General features: G+C 57.5%; 3 protein-coding genes across 3 annotated transcripts; 2 read left to right on the forward strand and 1 right to left on the reverse strand.

Moving 5' to 3' along the window:
* The first annotated feature begins 12 nt into the window (after positions 1-12).
* On the forward strand, positions 13-6736 carry CRYM (crystallin mu). The gene is made up of 8 exons (XM_031595472.2): positions 13-243; positions 361-511; positions 766-828; positions 2852-2953; positions 3153-3336; positions 4515-4636; positions 5389-5473; positions 5972-6736. The coding sequence occupies exons 1-8, from the start codon at positions 71-73 to the stop codon at positions 6034-6036; spliced, it is 945 nt and encodes a 314-aa protein (XP_031451332.2). The 5' UTR covers positions 13-70; the 3' UTR covers positions 6037-6736.
* A 3991-nt stretch (positions 6737-10727) lies between these two features.
* ANKS4B (ankyrin repeat and sterile alpha motif domain containing 4B) lies at positions 10728-15929 on the reverse strand. The gene is made up of 2 exons (XM_090151753.1): positions 15766-15929; positions 10728-12125 (listed from the first exon to the last, which is right to left on the reverse strand). The coding sequence occupies exons 1-2, from the start codon at positions 15927-15929 to the stop codon at positions 11078-11080; spliced, it is 1212 nt and encodes a 403-aa protein (XP_090007879.1). The 3' UTR covers positions 10728-11077.
* Positions 15930-20039: 4110 nt separating this feature from the next.
* ZP2 (zona pellucida glycoprotein 2) lies at positions 20040-25762 on the forward strand. Its single transcript, XM_031595470.2, has 18 exons — positions 20040-20137; positions 20216-20289; positions 20425-20508; positions 20600-20694; positions 21363-21521; positions 21817-21855; positions 22078-22242; positions 22628-22724; positions 22800-22981; positions 23360-23489; positions 23663-23844; positions 23920-24011; positions 24097-24221; positions 24441-24630; positions 24995-25130; positions 25213-25309; positions 25396-25479; positions 25563-25762. The coding sequence occupies exons 1-18, from the start codon at positions 20091-20093 to the stop codon at positions 25706-25708; spliced, it is 2124 nt and encodes a 707-aa protein (XP_031451330.2). The 5' UTR covers positions 20040-20090; the 3' UTR covers positions 25709-25762.
* The last annotated feature ends 424 nt before the right edge of the window (positions 25763-26186 follow it).

The following is a 26186-nucleotide window of genomic DNA, read 5'->3' on the forward strand; positions in this document are numbered from 1 at the left end:
CCGGGCGGTATTTATTGCGGGACGGCCGCACGGCGCTGCGTGCGGAGCTGGGTCGGTTCGCGCGTTCGCCATGAGCTCGGCGCCGCCCGTCTTCATCGGCTCCGCGGAGGTGGAGCGGCTGCTGCCCCGTGCCAGCCTGCTGCTGCCGGGGCTGGAGGCCGCGCTGCGCAACTTCTCGGCGGGCGCGGCGGGCGGGGTGGAGCAGCCGCTGCGAGCCGTGGTGCCCGTACGGCCGCACGGGGGGTGAGGAGGGGCCGGGGCGGGCGCGGGGCCGTGAGCGCCCGGTGGGGCCGTCGGGGACTGCGGGTGCGCCCGTCCGCGCCGCCGCCGAGCCGCCCTCTCCGCCGCTCTCTCCGCCAGGTTCCTGGGGGTGATGCCCGCGTACAGCGCCGCGGACGACGCGCTGACCACCAAGCTGGTGACGTTCTACGAACGCCGCGGGGACTCCGCCGCGCCGTCCCACCGAGCCACCGTTCTGCTCTTCGACCCCCGCTGCGGCTCCCTGCGAGCGGTGCGTCCCGCGGGGTGCGGGCGGGGCCGCTCGGGGGGCGGCGGGGATTCGGGGAGCCGCGACGGCTTTCGTTATTCTGTCGCGACGGCGGCTGATAAGCGGTGGGCGACGCGTTATCCGCTGCCCCGCTTTGCGCTCCCTGCGGCGCGGGGCCGTGCGTGCCGTGCCGTGCCTCGTTCACGGCTCGCTGCGGGCGTCGGGCGCTCAGTGCGTGCTGTGTGTCTCAGTTTGCTGCTGTTTGTTTGTTTTGGAAGGTCCTGGATGGCTCCGTCATCACGGCGAAGCGCACGGCGGCGGTTTCTGCCATAGCTACGAAGGTCGGTGTCGGGCTGCCCCGGTCAGAGCGGAGCCTCGCGGTGGTCCGTGCGGTGCCGCCGGGTTTGTGGGGAAAGGGTTTGTTTCCCGTGGGCGCTCCCGAGGACGGCGGCCGTGTGACAGCCGTGCTGATTGAGGGCGGTGATGCAGACCTCTGTGTGTTGCTTTATGCTCTGTCAGATGTGGTTGCTTTCAAACTCTCCTAAAACACACCCGGGCTGTGCTGCTGTGTGCGGGCAGAGCAGCTTGCAGTGCTGTAGCTCCAGCTCAGCCGAGTGAGAGGAAGGAGATCTGGAGCTGAAGAGCGCTCCTGATTTCTGTGCCCAGGTGGGGCTGACCTCAGTGCTTTGCTAGCAGCACTCTATGCCTGCCTGGCACTGTCTGTGGCACCAAAATGGAACTGGCAGAAAGCTGAGCTGAAGAACCCATCCTCAGCAGCTTCTCCTGCTCCCAGGGCAGAAGAGCTGGCAGAATGTGATGCTCATCTGCCGTCCATCCCACCATGGTGCACGGGTCACTCTGACTGCTTCCCACAGCCTCTGCTGGCTCAGAAGAGCTTTAGCTGCTGGAGGGGCTTCATGATGAGACTCTCACTGCTATCCACTGCTCTGGGAAGCTCTCAGCAGTGTCTGAGTTTAGCTCATAGCTGTCATCACGTCCCCTCTTTGACACTCAGCTTTCAAAGACCCAATGCTTTTATGCAAGGAACCTTTGAGATTAGTGCTTCAGAGCCTTTGAAAGGAATGTTACAAAGAGTTTTTGCTACTGAAAAACACAGTAATGAGATTTTTTTTCCCCTCAATTTTCTTCCAGCAGAATAAGCAGTGAGTGTCTGCACAGCTCAAAAGCTTTTCATGCAGAAGTGAGTGGCTGTAGTGAAAGCACAAACAAGAGACAAAGGTAGCGTGGGGCCGTGCTGCAGCCCGCGCTGCTCTCCTGCCAAGTGCTGCTGAATCACAGGCGGGAACTGAACCAGAAAACCCAAAGCGACCACAGAGCTGAACCTGGCGATGTATTCCTCAGGCATTCCTGTTCTTACTGTCCAATGTTTCCTACATCAGCAGTTCCATCATCCCTGCTGTGGCTAGGTCTTTTATAGAGGTTACAGGGTACAAATGCACAGCAATACAGTATCTGGGAAGCAGTGTTTTTCCTCATAGGTTAAACTAAATGGACCTGCTGCCGTGCACATGGGACAAGTTCAGGCAAAGTAGGAAAAAAGATCCCCCCCAAAATTGTGTCCTTACAGTGACTATGCTTCTGTTGCTGCCTAGCACTTAAATCCGTGGACTGCTGTCAATCAGATGTGATGGGAGCGAAAGCTGCCAAGTTACTGAGGTCCTTAATTCTCATCGGCAGCTGAGAAGGGGAGAGGTGGAGTTGGTGCCCTGCTGGGGCAGGGAGCTCAGCTGCTACCAGTTAGGAAGGAGCAGCCTGCGTCTCAGCAGCTCCTGTTCTACCACCGTGTTATTACTCCCTTTGCTTTCTCAGCCCATCAGAAAAGGGGTGGGAGGATGCTGAAAGCACACAGGTGTTGGTGTGCTGTGGGGGATGGGAAGGAGCTGGAGCCATTGCAGTGGAGATCCAGGCTGGGGTGGGGAATCGCCCCTCTTGGGGGAGCGTGGGGCCAGCCAGGATTGCCTCTTGCAGCACCCAGCCCTGCTTGCGCTGTGATCTGTGGCTTTACAGCTGCAGAAGGAGCTCTGTCAGGGGCTGCCCAGTTCTCAGCCGGTGCAGAACCCCGGCATCATGGTTCTGTGCTTCGTTTGTCACGTGGATGCGATGTGTTTTGCTAATACTGCCGTGTGCCGTGGGAGCTGCGTTGGTCCGTACTGCTGTACCTCAAATCTGCTGGCACCAGCGGGTGGGGTGTGTGTGTGAGAGAGAGAGAGCAGCTTTGCACGAAGCCGTGGTTCTTTTCCTTTATGGGTCTACGAGGACTGCTTGCTTTTGCGGTACTTGCGATCCGTTTGTCGCACCAGCTGATCTGTTTTCTAACCGTCTGCTTGCTCTGGTGCTGTCTAGCTGCTAATGCCGAGATCTGCAGAAGTGCTGTGCATCTTGGGAGCTGGTGTCCAAGCACGCAGCCACTACGAGATCTTCACGGAGCTGTTCCCATTTACGGAGGTAAGGGGCACCCGGGGCTCGCTCCTCGGTGCTGGTGAGTGCGGCTGTACGAGGGCTGACTTCCCGGCTGCCCAAAGAGAAACTGCCTCCGTGTCACACGACGGTAAAAAGAACCCAACCCCAATCTCGCCTACAGGGAGCGGAGCGGTTGGCCCTTCGGCAGGCAGGGCCCCGGGCTGATCCGTGCGTTTCCCCGCAGGTCCGGCTGTGGAATCGCAGCGAGCAGCGCGCGGTGAGGCTGGCGAGCTCCGTGGGCGGCGCGGTGCGGGTCTGCGGCACGGCCCGGGAGGCGGTGCTGGGGGCCGATGTGATCGTAACGGTCACCATGGCGACGACGCCCATTCTGTTCGGAGACTGGGTGAAGCCGGGAGCCCACATCAACGGTACGCGGCGCGCTGCTCGCCTGCGGCGGCTTCGCTGTGGGGTGCGATCGCGTGCGGTGTCGGTTCCGCGGCGCTCGCCCTGCCTTCCTGCCGGCCGCTGCACCGACGGCACGGCGTGCGGAGCGGCTCCTGGCGCGGCCGTCCGTCCTTCCCCGCGCCGTTCGGGTCGGTTTTCCCTGGAGCCGACGGCCGACGTCGGGCGGTACCGGGTGCCCGGAGCCTTTGGGTCGGACCCCCCGCGGCGGTTCGGCGGCTCCGTGGCGGCGCTCCCGGCGCTGTTCGGGCTGCGGGCGGACCGACGCCGCGAATTGCGGCCGGGCGAGCCGCCGGCGGTGCTGAGACAAAGGGCGGATTGTCGGAGCGCGGCGTCGGGCCGTTCCCACGGGGCTGCGGCAGCCCGGAGCCTCCCGGCTTTGCCCCACTGCACCGAAGGCAATCGCGGCCCTCGGTCATCGGGGCGACGCAGACACAGACTCCTCTTACCCTCTTTCCTCCTCTCGAACCCCTCCACCCCGCACCGCTTGTTACTCCACAGACAGCTCTCTTCAGAAGCGCTTAACTGCGATAACTGTTTAATAAGCCCAGAAGCTCGTAGCAATCCTTCTGTACTCGGAGGTTAAGCCCGTGGATTTGTTTCTTGTTGTGGATCAGTACCTGTAACCTGTGTGCCTTGTCGTGCTTACAGCTGTTGGTAACACTGAGCTCTGCTGCACGCGGGTCCCGGCAGTGAGCTCTGCTTGGGATACCTGCGCGGTGATTCGAGGCTTCTCCTTTGTAGGCACGCGGCATAGACACATCTGGGTCACGTGAAAGGGTGACAAACGTGGGGTGCTTTGGTGCTGAGGTGATGAGAGGAGGGGGCTGTGAGAGGCGGTGGGCAGAGGAGGTGATCCACGTGTGCCTCAGCTCTCTGTGCAAAGACATTTGTTAGGAGCATATTTTGGAGGAGATTGTTAGCTCTGCTTAAGAAAACAAAAGCCCAGGAAAACAAGCTGTTCTGACTCAAGCTGGTCTGGTTCTGCTTATGAAGAACGGGAGTGCTTTGGTGACGGGGTGCTGTGCCTCTGTGCTATGCCACGTTCCCACCTCCGTCCATGGCCACTTTGTGAGTCTGTGGACAATGCGCGTTTGAATTTGCTCCCAGTGTTTCTCTCAGCTGATGGGTTGTGTTGTCTCAGCGGTCGGAGCAAGCAGGCCGGACTGGAGGGAGCTGGACGATGCGCTGATGAAGAGCTCTGTTCTGGTTGTGGATTCCAGAGAGGCAGCGCTGACGGAGTCAGGCGATGTCATTCTGTCCGGGGTGAGTCTGGGTGCCCTGGTGCTGCGGAGCAGTGTTGGAGATGAGCGGTGCTTGGGACGGGAGCACTGCGGGCTGGGTGCTGTGCTGGGGCTGCACGGTGTGTGGCTGTCAGATGGGGAACTGATTTGAGATGCCTGTGATGTAGCCGTGTACCTTCTGTGCCTGTGGTTACACGGCCTTCATCGCTGCCCTTGGTGGACAGTAACCAAGTGCTGTTCTGGAAGGTGTGCATTTCTTGCACTCTTTGTTAATTAATATGAATATTTCAAATCTTTGAATTAAATCTGTCCCCTTGCTCCTGTAAGATCTCAGTGGGAGTGATGCGACTCAGAGCTCAGGATGAGGAGCAATGAGCCATTATTGTTCTGCAGGGCGCCGGGAGGCACAGCTGCACTCAGCGCTGCTCTGCCTGAGCCGTTGTGCGGAACGGGAGCGGTTCCCCTTCTGATGTCTGACACACGGGGGTGTGGGGGTGGAGCGCCATTGGTTCTGCGGGGTGGATGACAAGATGCCCGCTAGGAACAGCCTGGTTCATGAGCGTGGTCTGACAGCTGCCCGTGGTGGTGGTCTGTCCTTCTGTCTGCTCTGCAGTTTCCACCCTCTCTGTGTCCTCCAGCAGTGGGCACTGATTTCTTTCCCCATAGGAAAGTTTCAGAGCAAAAAGGAAAGAGTTGCATTGATGATCACTTAGGAAGCGCATGTTTTAATGTGCACGTGGATATTACATTGGTGTAAACACGTCTGTTTTGCAGGCAGAGATTTTTGCTGAGCTGGGGGAGGTGCTGAAGGGTACAAAACCGGCGCTGCCTGAGAAAACCACGGTCTTCAAGTCCCTGGGTAAGGGCAGCTCCAGCTGCGCACAGCCCAGCCAGGGGCCCCTGTCTCTTGGTAGGGCTGCACATGGGAAGGCTGCTGAGCTGCTGCTGAGTGGCTGTGGGAGCTGTGCTCTCCCTTGCAATTTGTCCAGCAGGGCTGCCTAGTGAAAGGTGATAAGAAAGCAAAATAGCAGTGGGAAAAGTGTGCTATCCATTATCCAGTGTGAGAGCAGAGCATATGGAGGCAGCTGTGGCTGAGCATGCTGCTGTCTGACCTCCGGCTGCTGCGGGTGATGGGGGAGCGCGGAGTGATCTGCAGCCCTGGGGGAAGGGCAGCTGTGTGCCGTGTGCTGCAGCTGGAGGGTCTCACTAGAGGAGCATTGCTGTTGGGTTCAGACTTACGTCGGCTTCCTATAGGATGGACAAGAGGGAGTGGTGGCAGTAGCTCAGAATGCAGATGGGGCTGCCACTGGCTGCTGTCCACCTGTTCCCTTCTGAGCCAAATCCCATTCTGTTTCAGGGATGGCAGTTGAAGATACTGTAGCTGCAAAGTTTGTGTATGATGCATGGTCAGCTGGAAAATGAAGAGAGCTCTGCAGTGCCAGCAAGGCCATGAAGTATCAGCAGATCACTTGCACTTGGTTCCCTTGCATTTCTGGTTAACAAGATGGGCAGCAATCCCACCTGAATGCAGCTTTCAAGAACGAAAACTAACACTTCATGGGACTTGCTGCTGTTTTCTGTAGCTGTTAGGTACCTGCAGCACTGCTAGCAAATGTCTCATACAGTGTGTGGGTGGATGACAGCACTTACACTAACAGGGTGTTCTCGCACGCTTTGCTATGTCCTCCCTCGTTATTTATGGTGTGGCAGTCCAGGGCACGATCTCATGCTTTAGCAGGCTCGTTCCCACTGGGGTAGCAGGCAGTTTGGAGACTGGAGTTCCACATGTGGAGCTGTGATGGTCTCAGTGCAGTGCTGGCTGTGAGCAGCTCCTCAGCCCTACGGGGAGCAGAGCCGCTCCGTTCCGCTGGGATCAGCCCCCAGCAGTGCCCCATTTCCTGCCCCACACCTCACTGGTTTTCATTTAGGAGCACATTCCCCAGCAGGACCTGCATACAAAGCCGTGCCTTCCCTGCTAGGGAAAAAGGTAGGCTTTGTCATAGGAAACCTGGCTCAGGCAGGCTGAAACTGTACTGAATCCCTCTTTTGCTGCTTTCCTGCCTGTGCTTTTGCCTTTTTCGTGTTGGAGGGACTCACCCAAAATGTCAGTGCTGAAAATGTGCTTTGATTTAGTGTTTCCTTTTGTTAGTTGGGAGATTTCCTTAGTCACCTATGGTGTATGCAAGCTGTTCTCAAAGCATCTTGGTGGCTGGAACAGCACTGGCTGATTTTGGCTGGTAGGACTTGGAGTGCTCAGGAAAATGGGTTCCACCTGGCTGTGCTGTGTGTTGGTAAAAGTTCTTATCCCAGCGGGTCCGTGCTGGGGCAGGAATGTCTGTGGTCCTCCCTTGCAGCAGAGCTGGGAATGCTCTGCAGAAGGAGGGGTTCCCATTCTGTGTGGTTACGTGATGGCTGCACAGCGGGCTGGGCAGTGGCTGGGAGCAGCCTTGGTGTGCGTGCAGCCCCTGTGTCACACTGCAGTGTCTGCAAGCTTCATTTCCCCTGGGTCGGTCTGCACTTCCCGTGGGCCGGTTTGCCTGCCTGCGCTCGGGGAGGAGCGGGTGGGGGTCGGAAGACTCAGGGCGGAGGGGGAGGAGGCTGTGAGCTTTGCACATGGGCACCTCGTTGGCAAATAGGTACGTGTGGAAGGGGTGAGTGAGGACGGTGTCAGCGCTGCACGTGGCGTTCAGAACCGTGAGTTCAGGGCAGCGGGAAGGCGGGGAGCAGCGGTGTGCATCGCGCGGTTCAGCGCGGTGGGCTGAGGGGGAGGGGGGATGTGTTTGTGTGGGTAAAGGTGGGACTCGGCTGCTTTTGCTGCTGTCAGCGGAAATGAGGACAGATTTCTCCCCCCAGCTCTGTGTGGTGATGGTGGCAGCGTCACCCCTGTGTTTTTAGAGTGCTTTTTTCTTTGTGTCATTTGCGAAGTGCTGAGAAGTGTGTCCGGGCTGTGACGGCCGTGGGCACCGCGGGGCATCCGTGGGAGCCGCGGCTCCGTGCGGGCGGCGCTGCGGGCTGGGTGCAGCGCGCTGCCCGCGACGGCGCACAGTTCATCCCGCCGGTTCTCTGCTACGGACGGCATCTCAGAGCAGCAGGCGGCGCGGAGCGGCGCTCACGGCGTCTGTCAGCGGTGGGAGCCGCTGTGAGCCGGACCTGAAACCACTGGGCTTCCCGCTGCCCCGGGGGAGCCGGGCTGCTCGGCACAGTGGGAGCACTTGGGTGTCTTCTCCAGGTCTTCGGAGAGCCAAGAACAGGGCGCGCTGCTCTGCTTCCTCCTCTTACCAATTAAGAGTCAAGAGTTGTTGCAACTCTCATCTATGTTAAAATAAATAGCTCCTGTTCGACTTGTGTTTTGTTGTCCGTTACTCCGTTCTGGTCAGCCGGGCGGGCTTTGCCCTTTGCTCTTTTAGATCAGGAGGAAAGCACTCTGGTGCTGCAGCGAATGCCGTTCTGGTAGATGGGGCCACTGAGTGGGAAGGGGGAACGCGGAGCTGCTTGCTGGGATCTCAGTGCTGCGCCGTGCTTTCTCTCCTCGGGCGTCCATCCCTGCGCAGCCAGCGCTCTGTAAGGAAATGACATCGTGGTGCTCTCAGTTCTGCTCCTGTGAGACCTCACGGCTCTGCAGTTTGCATTTGGGTGGAATTGTAGGACTGTACATAAAGCACATCGTGTCTCCTGCTCAAATGCACTGTGCAGATGTTACTGAGGAGTTGCATCTGCAATTGCCTAATTAAATAGTTCCAAATTATAAAAAAAAAAAAAAAAATAGCTATGGAGAAACAGAAAAACACAAGTAGGGGAAAAGGAATAGAATGTGAATCTTACTGTTTTTCTCCAGTTGTTCCACATTGCTGTTTTATCCCAGAGCTCCATTTCCAGGACAACCTGCCAGAAAAGGCTCTCTCTTCCTTTCCCCCCATTAGGAAATGGCAAAGTGCAGGTGGATGTCCTGGGCCGCTCTGAGCTGCCTGCAAGGCACTGTCCTGTGTGCCTCTGGGGGGTTCCTCCAGCTGCATCTCCAGCAGGATGAGGGGCTCCTGGGGGCTTCATGTGCTATCTGCCATCTGCACGGAGTTAGTGGAGATCACGGAATCATAGAATGACTTCTGTTGGAAGGGGCCTTGAAGATCTCCCAGCCCCACCCTGCCACCTTCCGGCTGCCCCCAGCTCCGGCTGCCCCGGCCGTGGCTCTGAGCCCCAGGGATGGGCGCCCACGGCTCCGGGCAGCGGTGCCAGCGCCTCACCGCCCTCTGAGGGAAGAGTTTCCCCCACAGCTCACCCACACCCGCCTCTTTTAGCTTAGACTCTTTTCTCCTTGTCCTCTCCCTGTCTGCTGGTGTAAAAGGTCGGTCTGCCTCCTGTTCATCAGCTCCCTTTAAGTCCTGGAAGGCAATGAGGTCTCCCTGCAGCCTTCTCCTGTCCATGCTGCACAGCCCCGGCTCCTCAGCACGTCTCCATAGCAGAGGTGCTCCAACCTCCGAGCATCTTCATTGCCTCCCCTGCCCCGCTCCAACAGCTCCCACCCTTCCCGTGCTGGGCCCCAGGCCTGGACGCAGCACTGCAGCTGGGGGCTCCGAGGGCAGAGCAGAGGGGGACAATCCCCTCCCTGCCTGCTGCCCCCCTCTGCTGACGCAGCGCGGGATGCAGTCGGCCTTCGGGGCTGCGAGCGCACACTGCTGCCTCACGTCCAGCTCTTGGTCCACCAGAACGCCCACGTCCCTCTCCGCAGGGCTGCTCTCTGTGAGCTCTTCTCCCAGCCTGCACACAGCTGGCATTGCCCCGACCCAAGTACAACACCCCGCACTGGGCCTTGCTCAACCTCAGCAGGTTCTCATGTGCCGCTTCTCCAGCCCGCCCAGGTCCCTCTGGGTGCCGTCCCTCCCTGCTGTTGTGCCATCAGCAAACTGCTGAGGTGCGCTCGATGCCATCCTCCGCGGCGTTGGTTGAAGAGCACCGGTGCCAATGAGCACTGGGCTGGGTGGACAGGGAGGGTCAGCTCTGAGGGATACCCAAATGGAATTGCAGAAGAAATGGCAGTGGGATTTCACTGGGTGCCATGGTGGGGGATGGGGTTGTTGGTTTCCTCAGGCACCGTGCCCTGCGCCTCTCCACCAGCGATGTGGCTGACAAGGACTGGATTTGGCCCTTCAAATCCACTTATGTAGTTTCACACATATATGGTTCATCGTTTGCTTCTTGCTTCGTTAAATATTGGTGAGACTCAGCCAGAACCAAACCAACACCGATCTCAGCCTATCCCTGTGCTCACAGCTGGCAGCTGATGCTGCACAGTGCAGGTCAGACGGCACTGCTTGGCACGGGGAAATACAGCATACCAAGTGCCAGGAAAGGGAAGAAATGCAGCACAAAGTCCAGCCAAGGAAAGCAATGGTGAGCAAATCAGAGAAAACAAAAATGTGGAAAGAATGGAGCATGACAAATAGATGATTAACTGCAATTTGTTTCCACAAATGCCATGCACTCTGAAGGAAAGGCACCGTGCCTCTCCAGCTGTGGGACCAGTCTATGGCTATGGAACCAGTGGGAAACCAGCCCTGCTCATCGCCTGCCCGCCTGCTCCTGTGAGCTGGATGTGTGTGCATCTGCAGTGCTGGGCTGAGGTGGCAGTGAGCGGCAGCAGCACCGGCTGCACGGCTCTGCTCCTCGGTCCGCGTGCCAGCCGTGCCCTGCGGGGACACAGAACCAATAAACGTGTGGAAAAGAAACCCTCGGCCTCGTGTCCTCAGAGGGATTTCCTCCCGGTGCCACTTCGCACACTGTGTGTGCTGGCACACAGCGAGGCAAGAGGAGGGGCCGCTCACCCCCTTGGATCTCAGTGGGGCCTTCAGGCTCTCCTCAGCAACAGCAGCAGAGAGATGTGAGCGGCAGCACGGAGCTGGTGTGAGATACTCCTATTTACCTGGATTCAGACACGAGCAGAGGCAGTGAGCCCCAGCTGGAGCCGAGGAGCAGATTTTATTCTAGCAGAGCAGCAGCACTGAGAAGAGCAGTTTGCAGCAGTCTAACACAGGGACAGAGATAAAGCTGGAAGCCTGGAGCTCTGGGAGCACTCGGTGGTGTTTTGCAGAAGATCGGGGCGGTTCGTTAAGCCGGGCAGTGCGTTCATCACACCCAGAGACCCCCACCCATGTAAGCAGGGAGAACGAGCCCTGAATTTCAGCTCTTGGCTCTTACTGTCGCGATCTTGTTCTGGCAGAATCCAGAATGCAGTGCCGAAATCCACAGGGCACCCTGTGCACCACAGCCACCAACCCAGTGAGGAGCCCTGGTCTGACTGCACCTCTCTGCATTACCACCAGCTCTTTGCATTCCGTGAGCTCCTTGCACTGCCATGAACCCTTTGCCCTTTGCATTAGCAGTGGTCTGAGAAGAGTTGCATGCTGTTTTGAAGCAGGAAAAGATCTCAGCGTGCAGATCAGCAGATCTCAGCAGCGGGGATGCTGTTTTACAAGCAGGTATCCACAGTCTTTCCGGGATCCTGGAATGCCCGTTTCCTTTTACTCACAGCACTCAGGACTTTCTTTCTCGGCCCCAGCTCCACCTGAATGCTCTGTAGGTCTTCGTCAGAACACAGCATCAGGGCATCTAAATCCATTTTTTCCCTCATGAAGATGGGTAGAAACTCGTCCAGCATCTGTGAGGCCAGAAACACCTCCAGGGGCATGCTCTCTGCTTCCTCCTCGTCCCAGAGCAGCTCCTCCTCCTGCCAGGGGACATCCGCACCGCTTCCAGCACTGCCCTCCGTGCTGCTCTCAGCACCTTCATTCTGGAAGAGCTCGCTGGACATTTTAAAGCTGATACCTTCTTTCTGGGAGGACACAGTTCCGGGGTCTATATCTGCAGCCAAATTCCTTCCAAACACGATCTTGCCGAGACCTGGCCGTGTGAAAATGGAGAGCTGGCCATTATCGTCGGGTAAGTCGTCCTCCTCCCTCTCGTCGAACAAGTGCATCACGCTTCCCCTGTCCCCGCCGTCTGCCTGGCCGTTGCTTTGTGGCTCCTGGCTTCTCGTGCTGCCGGCCATCCTTTTTGCCTTCAGTTTGAAGGTATCCTTCAGGTTTTTGGAGAAGGGAGCTGCTGTATTCGATGTGAAGAGAGTCGGCAGCTTCACCCTGGAGTGAGTCCCTCTGGAGGAGGTCACCGAGCCAACCTTCTCCTTCATGTAGCTCCTGTTCATTTCGTGCTGGTGCTTCTCCTGCCGCCTCTCGCACTCCTTGATCTGTTTCTCCACGTTCCTCTGGGCCTGGGCCTTCTGTTTGGAGACCTTCCTGGGGTTGGCCACGTTCTGCTCCGTGGCGGCCTGGTCCAGCAGCCTGACACACTCGTGGCGATCTCTGCTGGCAGCCACGTCCAGCGCCGTGCGGAGCTCGTTGTCCAGAGCGAATATGTTGGCACCGAAGCCGACCAGAAAGGAGACGCAGTGGATGTGGCCATTGCACGCGGCGTGGTGGAGCGGAGTGTTCCCCCAGATGTCACATTTGTCCGGATCGCCTCTGAGGGGGAAAACGGTACAGAGTGAGTGGCACAAGGAGGATGGCACCACAGTGAAGCAGCGAAGCAGAACCAGCACCCGAGGTTACCTCGACCGTGCTGTAGGAGCACGGCCCAATGGCAGCAGGTCGGCCTCGCTCCGTCCTGGGGAGCCGTGCTGCACCCCGAGCTCCAGGTGAGCACCTGAGCAGCGCCCACCCACGAGATCGGCTGCGCCTGCGGCCCCTGTGGAGCAGCAGGGTGTCCTTCCCACAGCAGGGGCTGAGGGGCTGTTGGCACAGCCCTGCCCGCTTCCTGCCCACCCCAGCTGGGCACTGCCAGGTGGCCGCAATCAGCAGCACGGGGCCAGCAAGGAATGTGGCACAGCCGGCTTCTGCCGCACTCATGGAACAGAGGGCAGGGCTGCTCCCTGACCTTCCAGGCAGAGTATTGCGAAGGTTTTTTCTGCCTCCTGGCATGTCACAAATCAGGACAGGACAAGGAGGATCCTTCACCAGCCGCAGCAAAGTGCACTTCATGTGCCCGCGCAGTGGCGGCGGAGCAGCGGTGGGTAAATGAGGAGCAAAGCGCAGCTCCTTGGATCCACTGGTGTTGGGTTGGGCTCAGACAGATTTCGGTTTTATTCGGTTCTTTTGTTTTCTCCATATGGTTCCTTTGCTCGTGAGGTTTGGAATGTAGAAGTTCATTGGGAAATTGGAAAACAAAAGACACAAAATAAAAACCATATTATTTTCAACAAAATTTGAAGCCAGTGAAAATGACTGCTTCCCTTTTGTACTGACTGCACACAGACGCTGCCTGCAGGCTGGGATGGGCCCGGCTCTGCTCATGGAATCTCAGAATCACAGAGTGGCTTGGGTTCATCAGGATCATCAGATTCCACCCCTGAGCTGCAGGCAGCGCTGCCAACCACAAGGCCAGGACTAGATCAGGTCACACAGCGCCCATCCAGCCTGGCACCTCCAGGGACGGGGCATCCTCAGCCTCTCTGGGCAGCGGTGCCAGCACTGCACCACTCTCACTGAAAAACTTCTCCTGACATCCAAACTAAATCTCCCCTCATTTAGAATCAAAACGGTTTGGGTTGGAAGTGGCCTTCAAGACCATCTCATCCCAACCCCCTGCTGTAGCAGGGACACCTCCCATAGCCCAGGTTGCTCCCAGCCCCATCCAGCCTGGCCTCGAGTGCTTCCAGGCAGGGGGCATCCACAGCCTCGCTGGGCAACCTGTGCCAGTGTCTCACCACCCTCACAGTAAAGAATTTCTTCCTGATATCTAGGCTAAAGCTACCCTCTTCCAGCTTAAAACCATTTCCCCTCATCCTGTCGCTACATGCCCTTATAAAAAGTCTCTCCCCAGCTTTTCTGTGGGCCCCTTCAGGTCCCAGAAGGACTATAATGTCTCCCCAGAACTTTTTCTTTTCCAGGCTGCACAGCCCCAGCTCTCAGCCTGTCCTCGTAGTGGAGGTGCTCCATCCTCTGCTCGTCTTCATGGCCTCCAACAGCTCCACGTCCTCCTTGTGTTGGGGGCTCCAGAACTGGACGCAGAGCTTCAGGTGGGATCTCATGAGAGCAGAGCAGAGGGACAGAACCACCTCCCTCTCCCTGCTGGTCACACTTCTCGTGATGCAGCCTTCTGGGCTGCAACCACACGTTGCTGGCTCATGTTGAACCTTTCATCCACCAACACTCCAAATCTTCCCCAGGGCTGCTCTCAAGCCATTCTCTGCCCAACCTGTATCTGTGCTTGGGATTGCAAGTTTAGTTTTAAACTATTCCCTCTTGTCTTGTCACTATCTAGCTGCCTAAAAAGTTGATTCTTCTCCTGTTCATTGCCTCCCCTGCCCCGCTCCAACAGCTCCCACCCTTCCCGTGCTGGGCCCCAGGCCTGGACGCAGCACTGCAGCTGGGGGCTCCGAGGGCAGAGCAGAGGGGGACAATCCCCTCCCTGCCCGCTGCCCCCCTCTGCTGATGCAGCCTGGGATGCTGTTGGCTTTCCTACAGCACACACTGCTAGCTTGTGTTCAATTTTTCATCTACTGGGACCCCACATCCTTCTCTGCAGGGCTGCTTTTATGGAGTTCTCCCAGTCTGCACACACCTGGGAGTGCCGGTGCCCAAGTACAGCACCGCACACTTTGTTTGCTGAACCTCACTATGATCACCCATTGAGTTTCTCAGCGTCATTCCTATTTGGCAGGACAGGCAGGGCTCCGGTTCAGGTCAGACCCGTAGTGCCCATGGCCCAGCCTGCAGGCCAGCAGCGCAGCCTGGAAGCAGCCCCAGCTCAGGCACAGCCGCCAGGCTCTGCTGGGCATTTCCACAGCTCGGAAGTCCGCTCCGTCCCAGCACAGGGCTCCTCCTGGCACTGACCTGTGCTCTGAGTACCCCAAGGGATCAGAGGGCTGTGTGGGGGCTGGGCGGGCTGTGACGGCAGGCACTGCAGCACACGTTGGGGTGCGGCTGGGTGCAGTGGTTTTCCACTCAGACATATGGGAACCACATGTATGCATTTCTGCTTCCGTGTCCATTTCCTGGAGCCGGCGGCTGCAGCGGAGCACGGCAAACTGCTCAACCCCACGCCAGCAGCAGAGCTGTGTCACCCTCAGCCTCGCAGGGCCACACAGCCCTGCCTGGGGTCTCTCCTCCCCCCGCACCCCGCTGGCCTCGCAGCCTCGTTCATGTGATGGTGGGTGGGCCGAGCATCTCCCAGAACTCAGCTTCCCCCCAGGGAACACCCGCTGAGCTGCTGGCAGCGCCTGCTGAGTGCATCAGGATGGAGCAGAACGGAGTGCTGGGACGGGCAGACCCAGAGCTGCCCCGTGCCAAGGGAGCAGGAGTGCATGGAGTAACACATGTGGCCCTTCTGGGCTTTTGCCCTCTGCTGCGGCTTCGAGTGCACGTGGAAGTTTAGCTGTTACCATGGCAGAAGGGGTATTCTGAACTCACATCTTGAGGCTGCTTAGTTATTTGTTCCCTGGGTGGTCATTCCCTCCCAGGTGCTCTATGGTCTCTCAGTACCTCCTTGCAGCCTCCTTCATCGCACAAGTTAATTTTTGCTTTCCCTGGAGGCGCAGCCACAGCAATAGAGTCCAAAGGCCCTTTTTATTGTGCAGCTGCAGCCACACCTGAGCTCAGCCGTACAGCGGATCAGTGGCAATCCCATCTGGGCCTGATGTTTTCACACCTGTTTCTAGGCAAGGAGAACTAAATGCATCCAAGTAGTTAATCAAACGTTCCCCCCAATCTCCTTTACACCATTCAGATTGAAAACACAATCCAGGGGACAACTTAACCTCCATCTCACTCCAGAATGAACATTTTCTTTACCCTGTTTGCCCCCTCCTAAACCTTGCGAGAGAATCACAGCATAAAACATCAGCCCTGGAGGGAGCGCTGCAACCATGGGGACACAACCCCACTCAGTGATGCTGCAGGATGGTGCCCTCCCACCGCAACAAAAGGATTTCCACTGGGGAGCAAGGGGCCGCTCGGCCAAGCCACGCACGGCTGTTTGCAGAGCTGGGTGCCCCGAAGGGACGGCCGAGCTCCGGCAGCTCTCGGGGCGTCGCTGCGGCGGTGGAAATGAGCACTAATTGGGGTCGGAGCCGCAGCCCCGAGAGAGGGAGGCTGCTCCACTCACCCTCTGCGGCAAATGATCTCCAGAGCCTCCAGGCGCCCGTGGTACGCGGCCAGCAGCGTCGGCGTCATCCCGTCCTCATCGGAAGCGTTGAGGTCTTTCCGAGTGGCTTCTTTCAGCAGCTCCAGGTTGCCGTCGGCCGCCGCCCGGTGATACCTGCTCGACATCTTCAGCTGTCAGCAGCCCGCCTGCCGGACCGCCCGCCCACGGCCGGAGCTGCGGCATCGCCCCAGGGGGAGGGCGGCCGAGAGGGGCGAAGTCCTGCCTCGCGCGCTGCGGGCGGTTTCCTGCTTTCCTTCCCGAGCAGCGGCCCCACCGCTACCCCGCGGCACCGCTTCCTTCTTGGTGTGTGCTGCCGAAATGCAGGGGGTCCTTCATCTTTTTGGTGTCTCAGCTGCTGGTGCGGAACGTTTTCGGGTGCAGATGGAGCGACGCGGCTGATTTCCTCCAGGCAGCACAGGAGCTCCAGCAGCAGCAGCGTGCTGCTCCTGACCCCGCGCTGCTCCCGACCCCGTGGGCTGCACGCACTGCTGGTGCCCCGTGGGACGTTTTGCCGGGCCTCGTCCTCACAGGCACAGTTCTCAGTTTACCACAGAATCACAGAATGGCCAGGGTTGGAAGGGACATCAAGGATCATGGATCTCCAACCCCCTGCCACATCCAGGGCCACCAACCTCCACATTTAATACCAGCCCAGGTTGCCCAGGGCCCCATCCAGCCTGGCCTTGAACACCTCCAGGGATGGACGGGGCATCCACAGCCTCTCTGGGCAGCTGTTCCAGCACCTCACCACTCTCTCTGTAAAGAACTTCCCCCTGCCATCCAACCTCAATCTTCCCTGCGTCAACTTCAAACCATTTCCCCTTGTCCTGCAGTTATCTACCCTTTCAAAGAGCTGTCTCCCCTCCTGTTTGTAGGCTCCCTTTAGGTCCTGGAAGGCTGCAATGAACTCACCCCGCAGCCTTCTTTTCTCCAGGCTGAACAAACCCAGCTCCTTCAGCCTGTCAAGTTTAGCCTATCAGTTTAGACATTATTTCCACTGATGACAATGGAGCAATGGGTTACTCCTGTGAGGGAAAGCTTGTGGAACTAGAGCACAGGGTTGGGTGCTAGGAAAAACATCTCCAAAAGAGCAGTGATGTATTGGAACAGCCAGTCTGGGGGGTGAGGGAAGTCACCATCCCTGGAGGGCTCCAAGATCCACAGAGATGATGTGGCAGTGAGGAATGTGGGCAGTGGGCAATATTGCTGGTAAGGGGACAATTGGACTGGCTGATCTTGCAGGCCATGAAGATGATCAGAGGATGGAGCACCTCCACTATGAGGACAGGCTGAGAGCTGGGGCTCTTTATCCTGGAAAACAGAGGGCTCCAGAGAGAACTTATAGCCCTTCCAGGACCTGAAGGGGCCCACAGAAAAGTTGGGGAGAGACTTTTTATAAGGGCATGTAGTGACAGGACAAGGGGAAATGGTTTTAAACTGGAAGAGGGTAGCTTTAGCCTAGATATCAGGAAGAAATCCTTTACTGTGAGTGTGGTGAGACACTGGCACAGGTTGCCCTGGGAGGCTGTGGATGCCCCCTGCCTGGAAGCACTCGAGGCCAGGCTGGATGGGGCTGGGAGCAACCTGGGCTATGGGAGGTGTCCCTGCTACAGCAGGGGGTTGGGATGAGATGGTCTTAAAGGTCCCTTCCAACCCAAACTGTTATGCAACTCCATGATTCTATGATTCCCAATCCTGTTTTCTTATGTCCACAATAATTACTGAAACACACTCAGCAGGTCAGCAGCTGAGAAGAAATCTAAGAATGCTGAGAGACAACACGAGCTCACTGAGCACCATGAGCTCCCTGCTCTCCTGCTGCTGTCAGCTCAGTGTGACGCCCTGCTGAGCTGCATCCTGTGCTGCCTCAACTGCCCCACACCCATGGGATCACACCGACCCCAGTGGGGATGCTGGGCTGCCTCCCCAGACGTCCTGACTGCAGCCCATGGAGCGAGGCGGGCACAACAGCCGCCTTTGGGGTTTCTTCTGGGAATGGGTTCCTGCTGCAGAAATACGCTCGTTCCCACACCTTCATGACCATTCTGTTAATTAGTTCAGCATGCAAAATGTTGATCTCAGAGTGATGGTTATTCTCTAACATCTCAAAAGGTTTCCTTCAGAAAGAAGTTTTCATACGGTGCTAAGTGGGACGCTGCTGTTCCAAGTTTTAATTGGGGGCAAAGAAAAACCCCCTTCAGCTGCAGAGAAGCTCTGGGACCTCACAAGCTTTTTCATCCTTAATGTCACCAAAATGGGCACCCAAAAACAAGGAAAAAAGGAGGAAAGACCAAACAAAATCTCCATCTATTCCCAAACTCCTATTTGCTAATTCCTGTCCCATCTGAAGACCTCAACTTAAAATGTGATACATGATTCAGCAGCAAGTGAAGTTTCCCAGCCTGAATGCAGACATTTCTTTTGAGAGCAATGCTCAAAGCAGAGCTTTTTCAAGTCCTGGGCACTTCGAATGAAGCTTTTCTATTGGGGTTTGAAAAGAGTTTATAACTATTCCTCTTGTGAGGGAAATGGGCTACGAGGTTGAGGAGAAACGCTGCACTAATGGTGCATGCTGCTGTGAGCTAAGGGTTACCGAGCCAGCAGCTCCCATCTTGTCTTTGGATTTTGCTGCGTCTCTGGTTATCACTGTTTCCTCCCAGGACAATCCCAAGAGCAGCACCACCACTCACACCCGTCAGCCTCAGCAGCAGCGCGCTGGTTGCTCAGACAGCTCAGGGCCCCATCTGCCTCCTCACCTGGGAGAAAAGCAGCGGTGCTGCTGCGCCTGCTCTGCACGATGCGTTCTCCGGGCCGACATTTGCTCGCTGCAAATTGGAGAGCAACAAACGCGGCACGGTCAGGACTGAGGGCAGCAAAGGCATCCCTGCAGCAGGGGGGGCTGGAACCATCGGGCTCAGAGAGCGCGGAGATTGGGCACGCGGGGTGACGGCAGCGCGGATGGCAGCGCATTGAAACAACCACAAAGCCTCACTCCTTCCCTCCTCGCAGCCGGCCGGGCTCCCGCGGGGACGAAATGCTGCGGGCGTCCGACCCGCTGCCGGGCGCTGCGGGGCCGAGCTCAGATGCGTGCGCTCTGCGCAGCCGGGCGCGGCGCCCGCTGTGCTGTGCTGGATGGCACCGGGCGATGCCTTTTGTTTTCCTGAAGTCCGAAAATCAAAGAAACGAAAGAAAAACAAACAAACAAACAGAGAAACCGAAGAGGGGAGCTTGCAGGATTGTGGAGCGGAAAAACAAGAGAGAGCCGAGGAGCCGGTTTTATGTTCCAGGACGCGAAGCGGCCGTTCAGCATCGCTGTGGGTACCAGCGGGCGGCTGGAGCAGAGCTGCTCATCGGAGGAGCGGCCATGCAGGAATCCGCACACAAAAGCGAAGCGGCGGGCGGTGCCCGGCAGCACAGCTGCTGTGCGGTCCCGCTGTGTGCAGCTCCGTGCCGCAGCTCCAGCCCTGCCCTCAGCCCACAGCAAGCAGAGCGCGCTGCGGGCAGCAAAACCGGCGAGATGAGCCAACGTCTGGCGTTCACACACAGTAATCGACACAACAGCCGTTATTCCCTGCACAAATATCCCAATCCTTAATGGCCACCCGTAACATTTCTTTCCACCCCTACGATCCGCCTTCTTGCTTTCTCACATCTCCAGAATTCAGTTGCTTTCAATAATATGAGTCTCCGTTGTTTCTTTTTCCAAGCCTGCCTGATTTGCAGAGCACTGAGGCAGCTGGGACAGAATGCAGCTCTGCGGTTCCTCCACCCTGGGCCTCACAGCTCTGAAGAACAGAGCCAGGCAGAGCCCCGGAGCTCTTTTGGTCCCAGATTGATAGGGACATTCTCTTCTAACTTAAATGCCCCAAGGGTTCTCTGCTAAGCACGAGATCTGCCCTCAGCGTTGCAGGTTTGCCCAGAAGGAGAACTGGACACCCTCAGGTGCATCCAGATCCCCCAGTACATTTGTTTTAAATCACCAGGAAATCAAAGCAGCACAGAAATCTCATTTTTAAAAAACAGCTGTCAAAAAGTCTGCGCCATCTGGCAAAGGAAGAAAGGGAATAAACTCAAGAAACGCAAGAAAAAATGCCTTAAAATCAAATCCAACAATCCCACAGCAAAGACTGCACCACCCAACCATCCCTCAGAAGCCCTCCTCCTTCCCAGGACAGCCCTGAAACGAGGGGCAGGTGAGGTGGTGCCCACCAGAAAGGCTGCACCTGGTGTGTGCCCATATAAACCCACCTGGGCAGCACCCAGCAGGCTTGTGGTGGCTGGGAGAGATGGGGCTGCTTGTGGGGCAGCAGTACTCTGGTGCTTTGAGGATGAGGTGAGGTGGGGGCCAGGAGGAGCTGGGCCCTGGGCCCTTTCCTTGCTGCTCTTTGATGAGGTTCTGCTTTGCTTGCAGGCTGCTGCTGCTCCTTTTGTTTGGGTTTTTGCTGTTCTTGGCCCCTGTCACCTTAGGGGAATGGGATCTCTCAGGTAAGAATGAATGACTGGGATCTCCCTGTGTTGCTGCTGGTTTGAGGGGCTCTGTGTTTGCTTAGAGCTGCCTCCTCTGCTGCTGGTGTGGAAGGGATGCTGGGGCTGGGATCTGACCGAGCCTTCTCTCTGCAGAGAGCATGACCTGCCTGCAGGACAGGCTGGAGCTGGAACTTCCCAGAGAGCTTGGCAATTACACATGGCATGTGCATGTAGTGGGTAGGTATTGCTGCTGGCCTGGCTCAGTTGTTCCCTCCATGGCTTGAAGTCAGCTGCTGCCTGTAAGGGCTGGCTATTCCCTTCTCCATAGATGAGAGTGGGCAGGAGATGATGTCCTGTGAGCACACTGTGGATTATGAGAAACTGCTGCTCAGTGCCCTGCTGGTGAACTGCACTAGCCTGGAGGTAAAGCACACTTCTGTTCTGGGAGCATAATGCCATGGAGTGTTTGGGGTTTTTCTGCTGCTCAAGGCTGGGCTTAGTAGGGTTTCTACCTCTAATTTCTACTGACTTCTACTGTGAAGGGTCCCTTCTGCTGGGGCACTGTTCCCTGAGTGCTTCCTCTTCCAGCTGCACGTTAAACACCTTCAGATGCTGCTAGGAATACTGTACTCTCCTGTGATGGAGTGGAGAGCCACTTTAAATGATCCCTTGTGGGAGCTGGAAGGGTGCCAGCACCTGGCAGATACATGCATGCATGCATGAGCACATAATTTGAGTTACGGAGAGCTGTTAAAGCAGAGTGCGGAGAGGCCCAGAGGCCTTACTGGGAGCAGTTGCTCTGAGGACTGGCAGTACTCCTGTACTTGCTCCAGGAGCAGCCAGCACTGCTGCCAGGTGCTCTCTGAGGCTCTGCTCCTGATTCCGTCACTGCTTTGTGCCCCTCTGCCTGGTCTGCTGACCTAGAGAGCCCATCTCTACCCCGGAGCTCCTAAAATACCAGTTGATGTACCAGCACAGCCACTTGTGCTGCTGATGAAGGAGCCAACAGTGAAGGGCTTCTGTGCTGTGCTGACCGCCGCTGTTCCTCCCTGATTTGATGTCCCTCCTGATTAAAGCCCGTCTCCCCGCAGCACGGGCGGTACCAGCTGAGGCTGCTCCTGCTGCTGAACGACACCGCGGGAGAGGAGAGGAACGGCACCTACAGGGCTCGGTGCAGCGCCGCCCGCGGGGATGAAAGCATCGCTCCTCTCTTCGTTGGTGCGACGGACTGCACGAAGGATTCCATGGCGGTAAGCGAGGGCAGCGCTGCGGTCCCGCCGGGGCCTTGGGGCAGGCCGGGGACCCGCGGGGCGGTGGCTGTGGGAGCTCTGTTGGCTGCAGGTCCTCCTTGGCGCGGCGCTCTGCTCTCTGAGAGCCGCTCTGCAAACACCGCTGCCAGCACCGTGCCTGGCGCGGCGCTGCTGGGGGGGGAGGGGAGGCTGCTGGTGCAACTCCGGCTTTGGGGACGTGCAGCAGAGACTTCTCTTAGAAGCAGACAGTGGTTACAGCTCCATCTGTGGTAACTCTCGTGCTCTCTTTCCTCAGGTTACTTTCCCAGGACAGGGCGACAGTGACGAGCAGCTGGTAGGTGTCTTCCTGCTGACAGAAGGTGCCGGTTTTGGACCCAGAGGCAGCCTGTTGCTGTCAGGCTGCAGTAGCTACCTCTTGTTGGGAAGCCTAATGTGGGACCTCGGTGCAGATGGATTGAATGCACAGCCTGTGCTGTGGTGGGCCAAAGTGCCTTGCTGCTACTGTGGGGTTGTGTCCACAGCAGCACCCTTCTAGGGGACCCCTCCTGCTCTGCAGGGTCAGGTGGCTGCACTGACCGGGACGCTGATGATTGATGATGGAATCAGGGTGCACCAGCTGAGCCTCGGGGAAGCCATGCAGCACGGCTACAGCTTTCTGGCTGACGGACACCACCTGGTATTCCAGGCAGCCTTCACTGCCACTGGAGTTGTCTCCTACAAGGTAGGAGCGTGGAGCTCATGCTGAGGGGATGATGCAGGTTTTCCATGGGCTGGATGCCTTCCTCCTGATGGAGGTGTCTGTGGGCTGTGGCTAGGGCCGAGTTCATCTGGAGCTGTGCTTAATGGTGTGAGCAGGCTGTTGGTTTGCAGACCGGCCTTGAGTTGTCCGGCCCTGCTCAGGGCGCACCTCCAGCAGCACAGTTCTGCTGGGGCTCTGCCTGTCCTGTGAGCAGAGCAGTGAGTGGGTGTTTTCCTAAAGAGCGAGTGTGCAAAGCTCCGCTCCCTTCCTGAAGACCAGCGGCCTCAGGTGGGCATCGTGTGCTCTGCAGAGCTGCGCCTGTGCTGCCTTCTGCACTGAGTGCCTTGCTCTGCATCCTGCCCTGCAGCACAACCACGAGGTGCTCCACACCGCGGCACTGAAGCTCACGTATGGCCCTCCTCAACGCAGACTGACCGTGGAGTCGAGAATGCTTTGTGCTCCAGGTAACGTGTGGAGGGAGCTGCCTGCTCCTGCCCCGAGGAAACCGATGTTCTGCTTCAACAAGGATGCTGTTACAGGTCCGGTGCTTTGTAACACAACACACATGACTGTTGCCATCCCAGCCTTCCCAGGGACCCTTATGGCTGTGGCTGTAGAGGATGAGACCATCCCAATGGACCAGCTCCAGGACAAAGGCATTACACTCAACACAACAGGAGGGGTCAAGCTGCTTGTCAGCAGGGGAGTCCTGAAGTCTGCAGTGAGTTGAGGTTATGGGGGGGGGGGGGTGGTCACAGTGCTTTGGGCTCTGCTTGTTACAAAGCACAGCAGTTCTGGATGGGTGCTGGGTCAGCCATGTGTGCTGTGGCTGATGTAGGGTGGCTGTGGCCAAGATAAATGTCAGCTCACTGGGTAGCAGATAAGCATCACTCTCAAAAGTAACTCGGGTTTCATGAACTGTCCTTGTGGGAGCAGCTGGAGGTTACACTGCTACGAGGTGGGCTGCTGTCAGAGATGCCTGGAGCAATGCAGGTCTTCTGCTCTTCACACTCTGGCTGCAGGGCAGACTGAATTGCTCCGCTGTATGTGTCAAGGGTAACTCTTGCGTTATGCTCCAGGAGAGTAACTTGTCTTCCAGCTACGTGGGGAGAGCTGCCCTGAACTTCAGTCCTACTTGTCCTCCTTGAAACTGACTTTTCATTTCCATGGGGAGACTGTGGCAATGGTGATGCACCCGGAGTGCCCCTGTGACCAGCACAGCTCGATAGGTGAGTTATGCCTTGGGATGGACTCGGTCCAACCTGCTGCTCAGCTGGCAAACCCCAACCCTGCTCATTCTTGGCCTGCTCCTTCCCGGGAAGTTTCTGTGGCCAAAACACAGCAGCTGTTTGGCAGACTGAGCTGTGGCTATTTGGGTGTGACTCCTGTACCTCTGTTCCAGCTGCTGTATGCACCCAGGATGGGTACATGGATTTTGAAGTCCTTGCTGGCAGTACGACACCTCCACTAGCCCTGGATACACTCAGGCTCAGAGATCCCATGTGCAAACCCACCTCCAGGTCCCCCTTGAATGACAGGGCCTGGTTTCACGTCCCACTGAGCGGGTGTGGGACCAGGTACTGGGTGAGTACTCCCACAGCTGGCAGGGAGGGCATCACATGGGGGAGTGCCCTCACCGATGCTGCTGTCACTTCTCAGCTTGAAGGAGAGAAGATAATGTATGAGAATGAGGTGAGGGCGCTGCAGTCTGACCGTGTGCTGCACAGGATCTCAAGGGACAGTGAGTTCAGGTGTGTCAGGAAGTCCCTTTGGCTGAGACTTGGCTGTGGGGATCCCTTGTACAGATGTGAGCCTTACTTCTTGTTCCCTGCCCAGGTTAACAGTGCTGTGCTCCTTCAGCAATGGTGATGCCTCCGTCTCTGTAAGGGTTGATAACCCTCCTGCCCTGGCTGCTTCCATGAACCACGGCCCCCTCTCTTTAATTCTCCTAAGCTACCCAGGTAAGCCATCCTCAGGCTCAGATAACTGGGCAGTAATTCATGCTTGAGATGAGAGGGAGAGTGTGCAAGTCTGGGTGTTGGGCTTCTCTTCCTCTTGCTGTGCTACTTGAGATGGAGGAATTAATTTTGGAGCTGAGTGCCTCTGGCTTCAGAGTGCTTGGGTTTCTTCAGGACTGCTGCTGTGCAGTTACTTACCTACTCAGGCTTTGGCTCTTGCAGAGGACTCGTACAGGCAGCCGTACCGTGACGACCAGTACCCCATAGTGAGGTACCTACAGCAGCCCATCTTCATGGAAGTGCAGGTCCTGAACCGCAATGACCCCAATCTCCATCTCCAGCTGGATGACTGTTGGGCAACAGCATCAGAAGATCCAAGCTCGCTTCCACAGTGGAATATTGTTGTTGATGGGTGAGTGCCCTGCTGGGGCACGCTGCCCTGCTGGCTGCAGGGTTTGGCTGCTTCTCCCCTCACCCCTTTGCTCTGCATTCCCAATCAGAGGCATGGGGCAACAGGCCCTGCGTTGGGAGACACTGCCAGGTGCTGCTGCCTGGTGTCACCTGTGGAGGTGTCCTGGAATTTGCAGGATGGCAACTCTGTTTTGAATTGTAGCTGCAGCTGGAAGCGGAGCAGCCTGGACTATAGGGAGGTGTCCTCCCCATAGTGGGGGGGTGTTGGAAATAGATGGTCTTAGAGGTCCCATCCAACCCCAGCCATTCTATGGCTCTTCGGCCTCTGCCCTACCATCAGCAGGCTGCTGCTTCCCCCCCTGCAGGTGTGAATATGACCAGGACAGCTACAGGACTGCGTTCCATCCTGTGGGCCGTGGTGTCAGCTATCCCAACTATCGCCAAAGGCTGGAAGTGAAGGCTTTTGCTTTCGTGTCTGGTGACAAAGCCCTCCCTAGCCTAGTGAGTACTACTTAATGCTTACTCTGCTCAGCAGGACTGCCTGTTTCCTGTAAGTGAGCGGCCACATGCGTTCTGTGTCCAGGTGTACTTCCACTGCAGCGTCCTCCTCTGTAACCGCTTCCAGCCAGACTCCCCTCTGTGCTCAGTGAGGTGCCCCAGGCTGCCCAGAAGCAAGCGAGGTAAAGCCCCGTGGGCTCTGTGCTGTGGCGGTGCAGCACACAGCACTGCGCTGCTCACTGCTCTCTCCCACACGTTGTTGTTGCAGGCAGCGGGATGCCGGGCGCCAGCTCCACGGTGAGCCTGCAGGGCCCTGTGCTCCTGGTGCCCCACAGATGGGCGGCAGCACGAGGTGAGCAGTGGTGCTGCTGTGCGCTGCCCGGCTGTGGGGGGGGGGCAGCCCCTCAGCGTGGTGCTTTTCTGCTCCCTTTGCAGGGGATGCTCTGCTGAGCCGGGCAACGTGGGCTGCGGTGACTGTGGCTGCTGCTGGTGTCCTCTGTATGGCAGCCACAATGCTGCTACTTCAGGCTCTTCTTAAATGCCTGAAAAGAAGAGCCATGATGGTAAATGTGGTACACTAATGCACTTGTTAACAAACTTGGATTAAAAATGTGGCTTTTCAGGTAAGAGACGTAGCTCTGGAGTTGGTCGTGTACTTCCTTGGAGGTAAACACAGGTGCCTTCGTGAATGGAGGCTGTCCTGCCCAGGTCTCCGAGCAGAGGAACCAAGCTGAAAACAGAAGAGAAGCCCCACAAAGCTTCAGGGCCACCTGAGACTCAGTGGAGGCTATGACTGTTTCCTTGCGTCAGGAAAGCCACGACTGCTAGAAAACAGCCGTGTGAAAGCAGCCCCTCTTCAGCTGCTCCTGCCCTTCCTTCGGAGAAGGGCTGAGCTGCTGCTTCGAGGTCAGCTCCGAGCACTGCGGCGTTCAGGGCTCCCCGTGCTGCTCTGTAGCGCGGTCGCTCCGTCGGCTTCAGAGCTGCGGAGCTCAGCAGTGCGATGCTGAACCGGTGCTGCTCGGCCGAGCAGCGCCTTCCGAAGGGCGAGGTGTGGAAATG

This window comes from Phasianus colchicus, chromosome 16, assembly GCF_987193195.1.
Source record: "Phasianus colchicus chromosome 16, bPhaCol1.hap1.1, whole genome shotgun sequence".
In the NCBI taxonomy this organism is placed as follows: Eukaryota; Metazoa; Chordata; class Aves; order Galliformes; family Phasianidae; genus Phasianus; species Phasianus colchicus.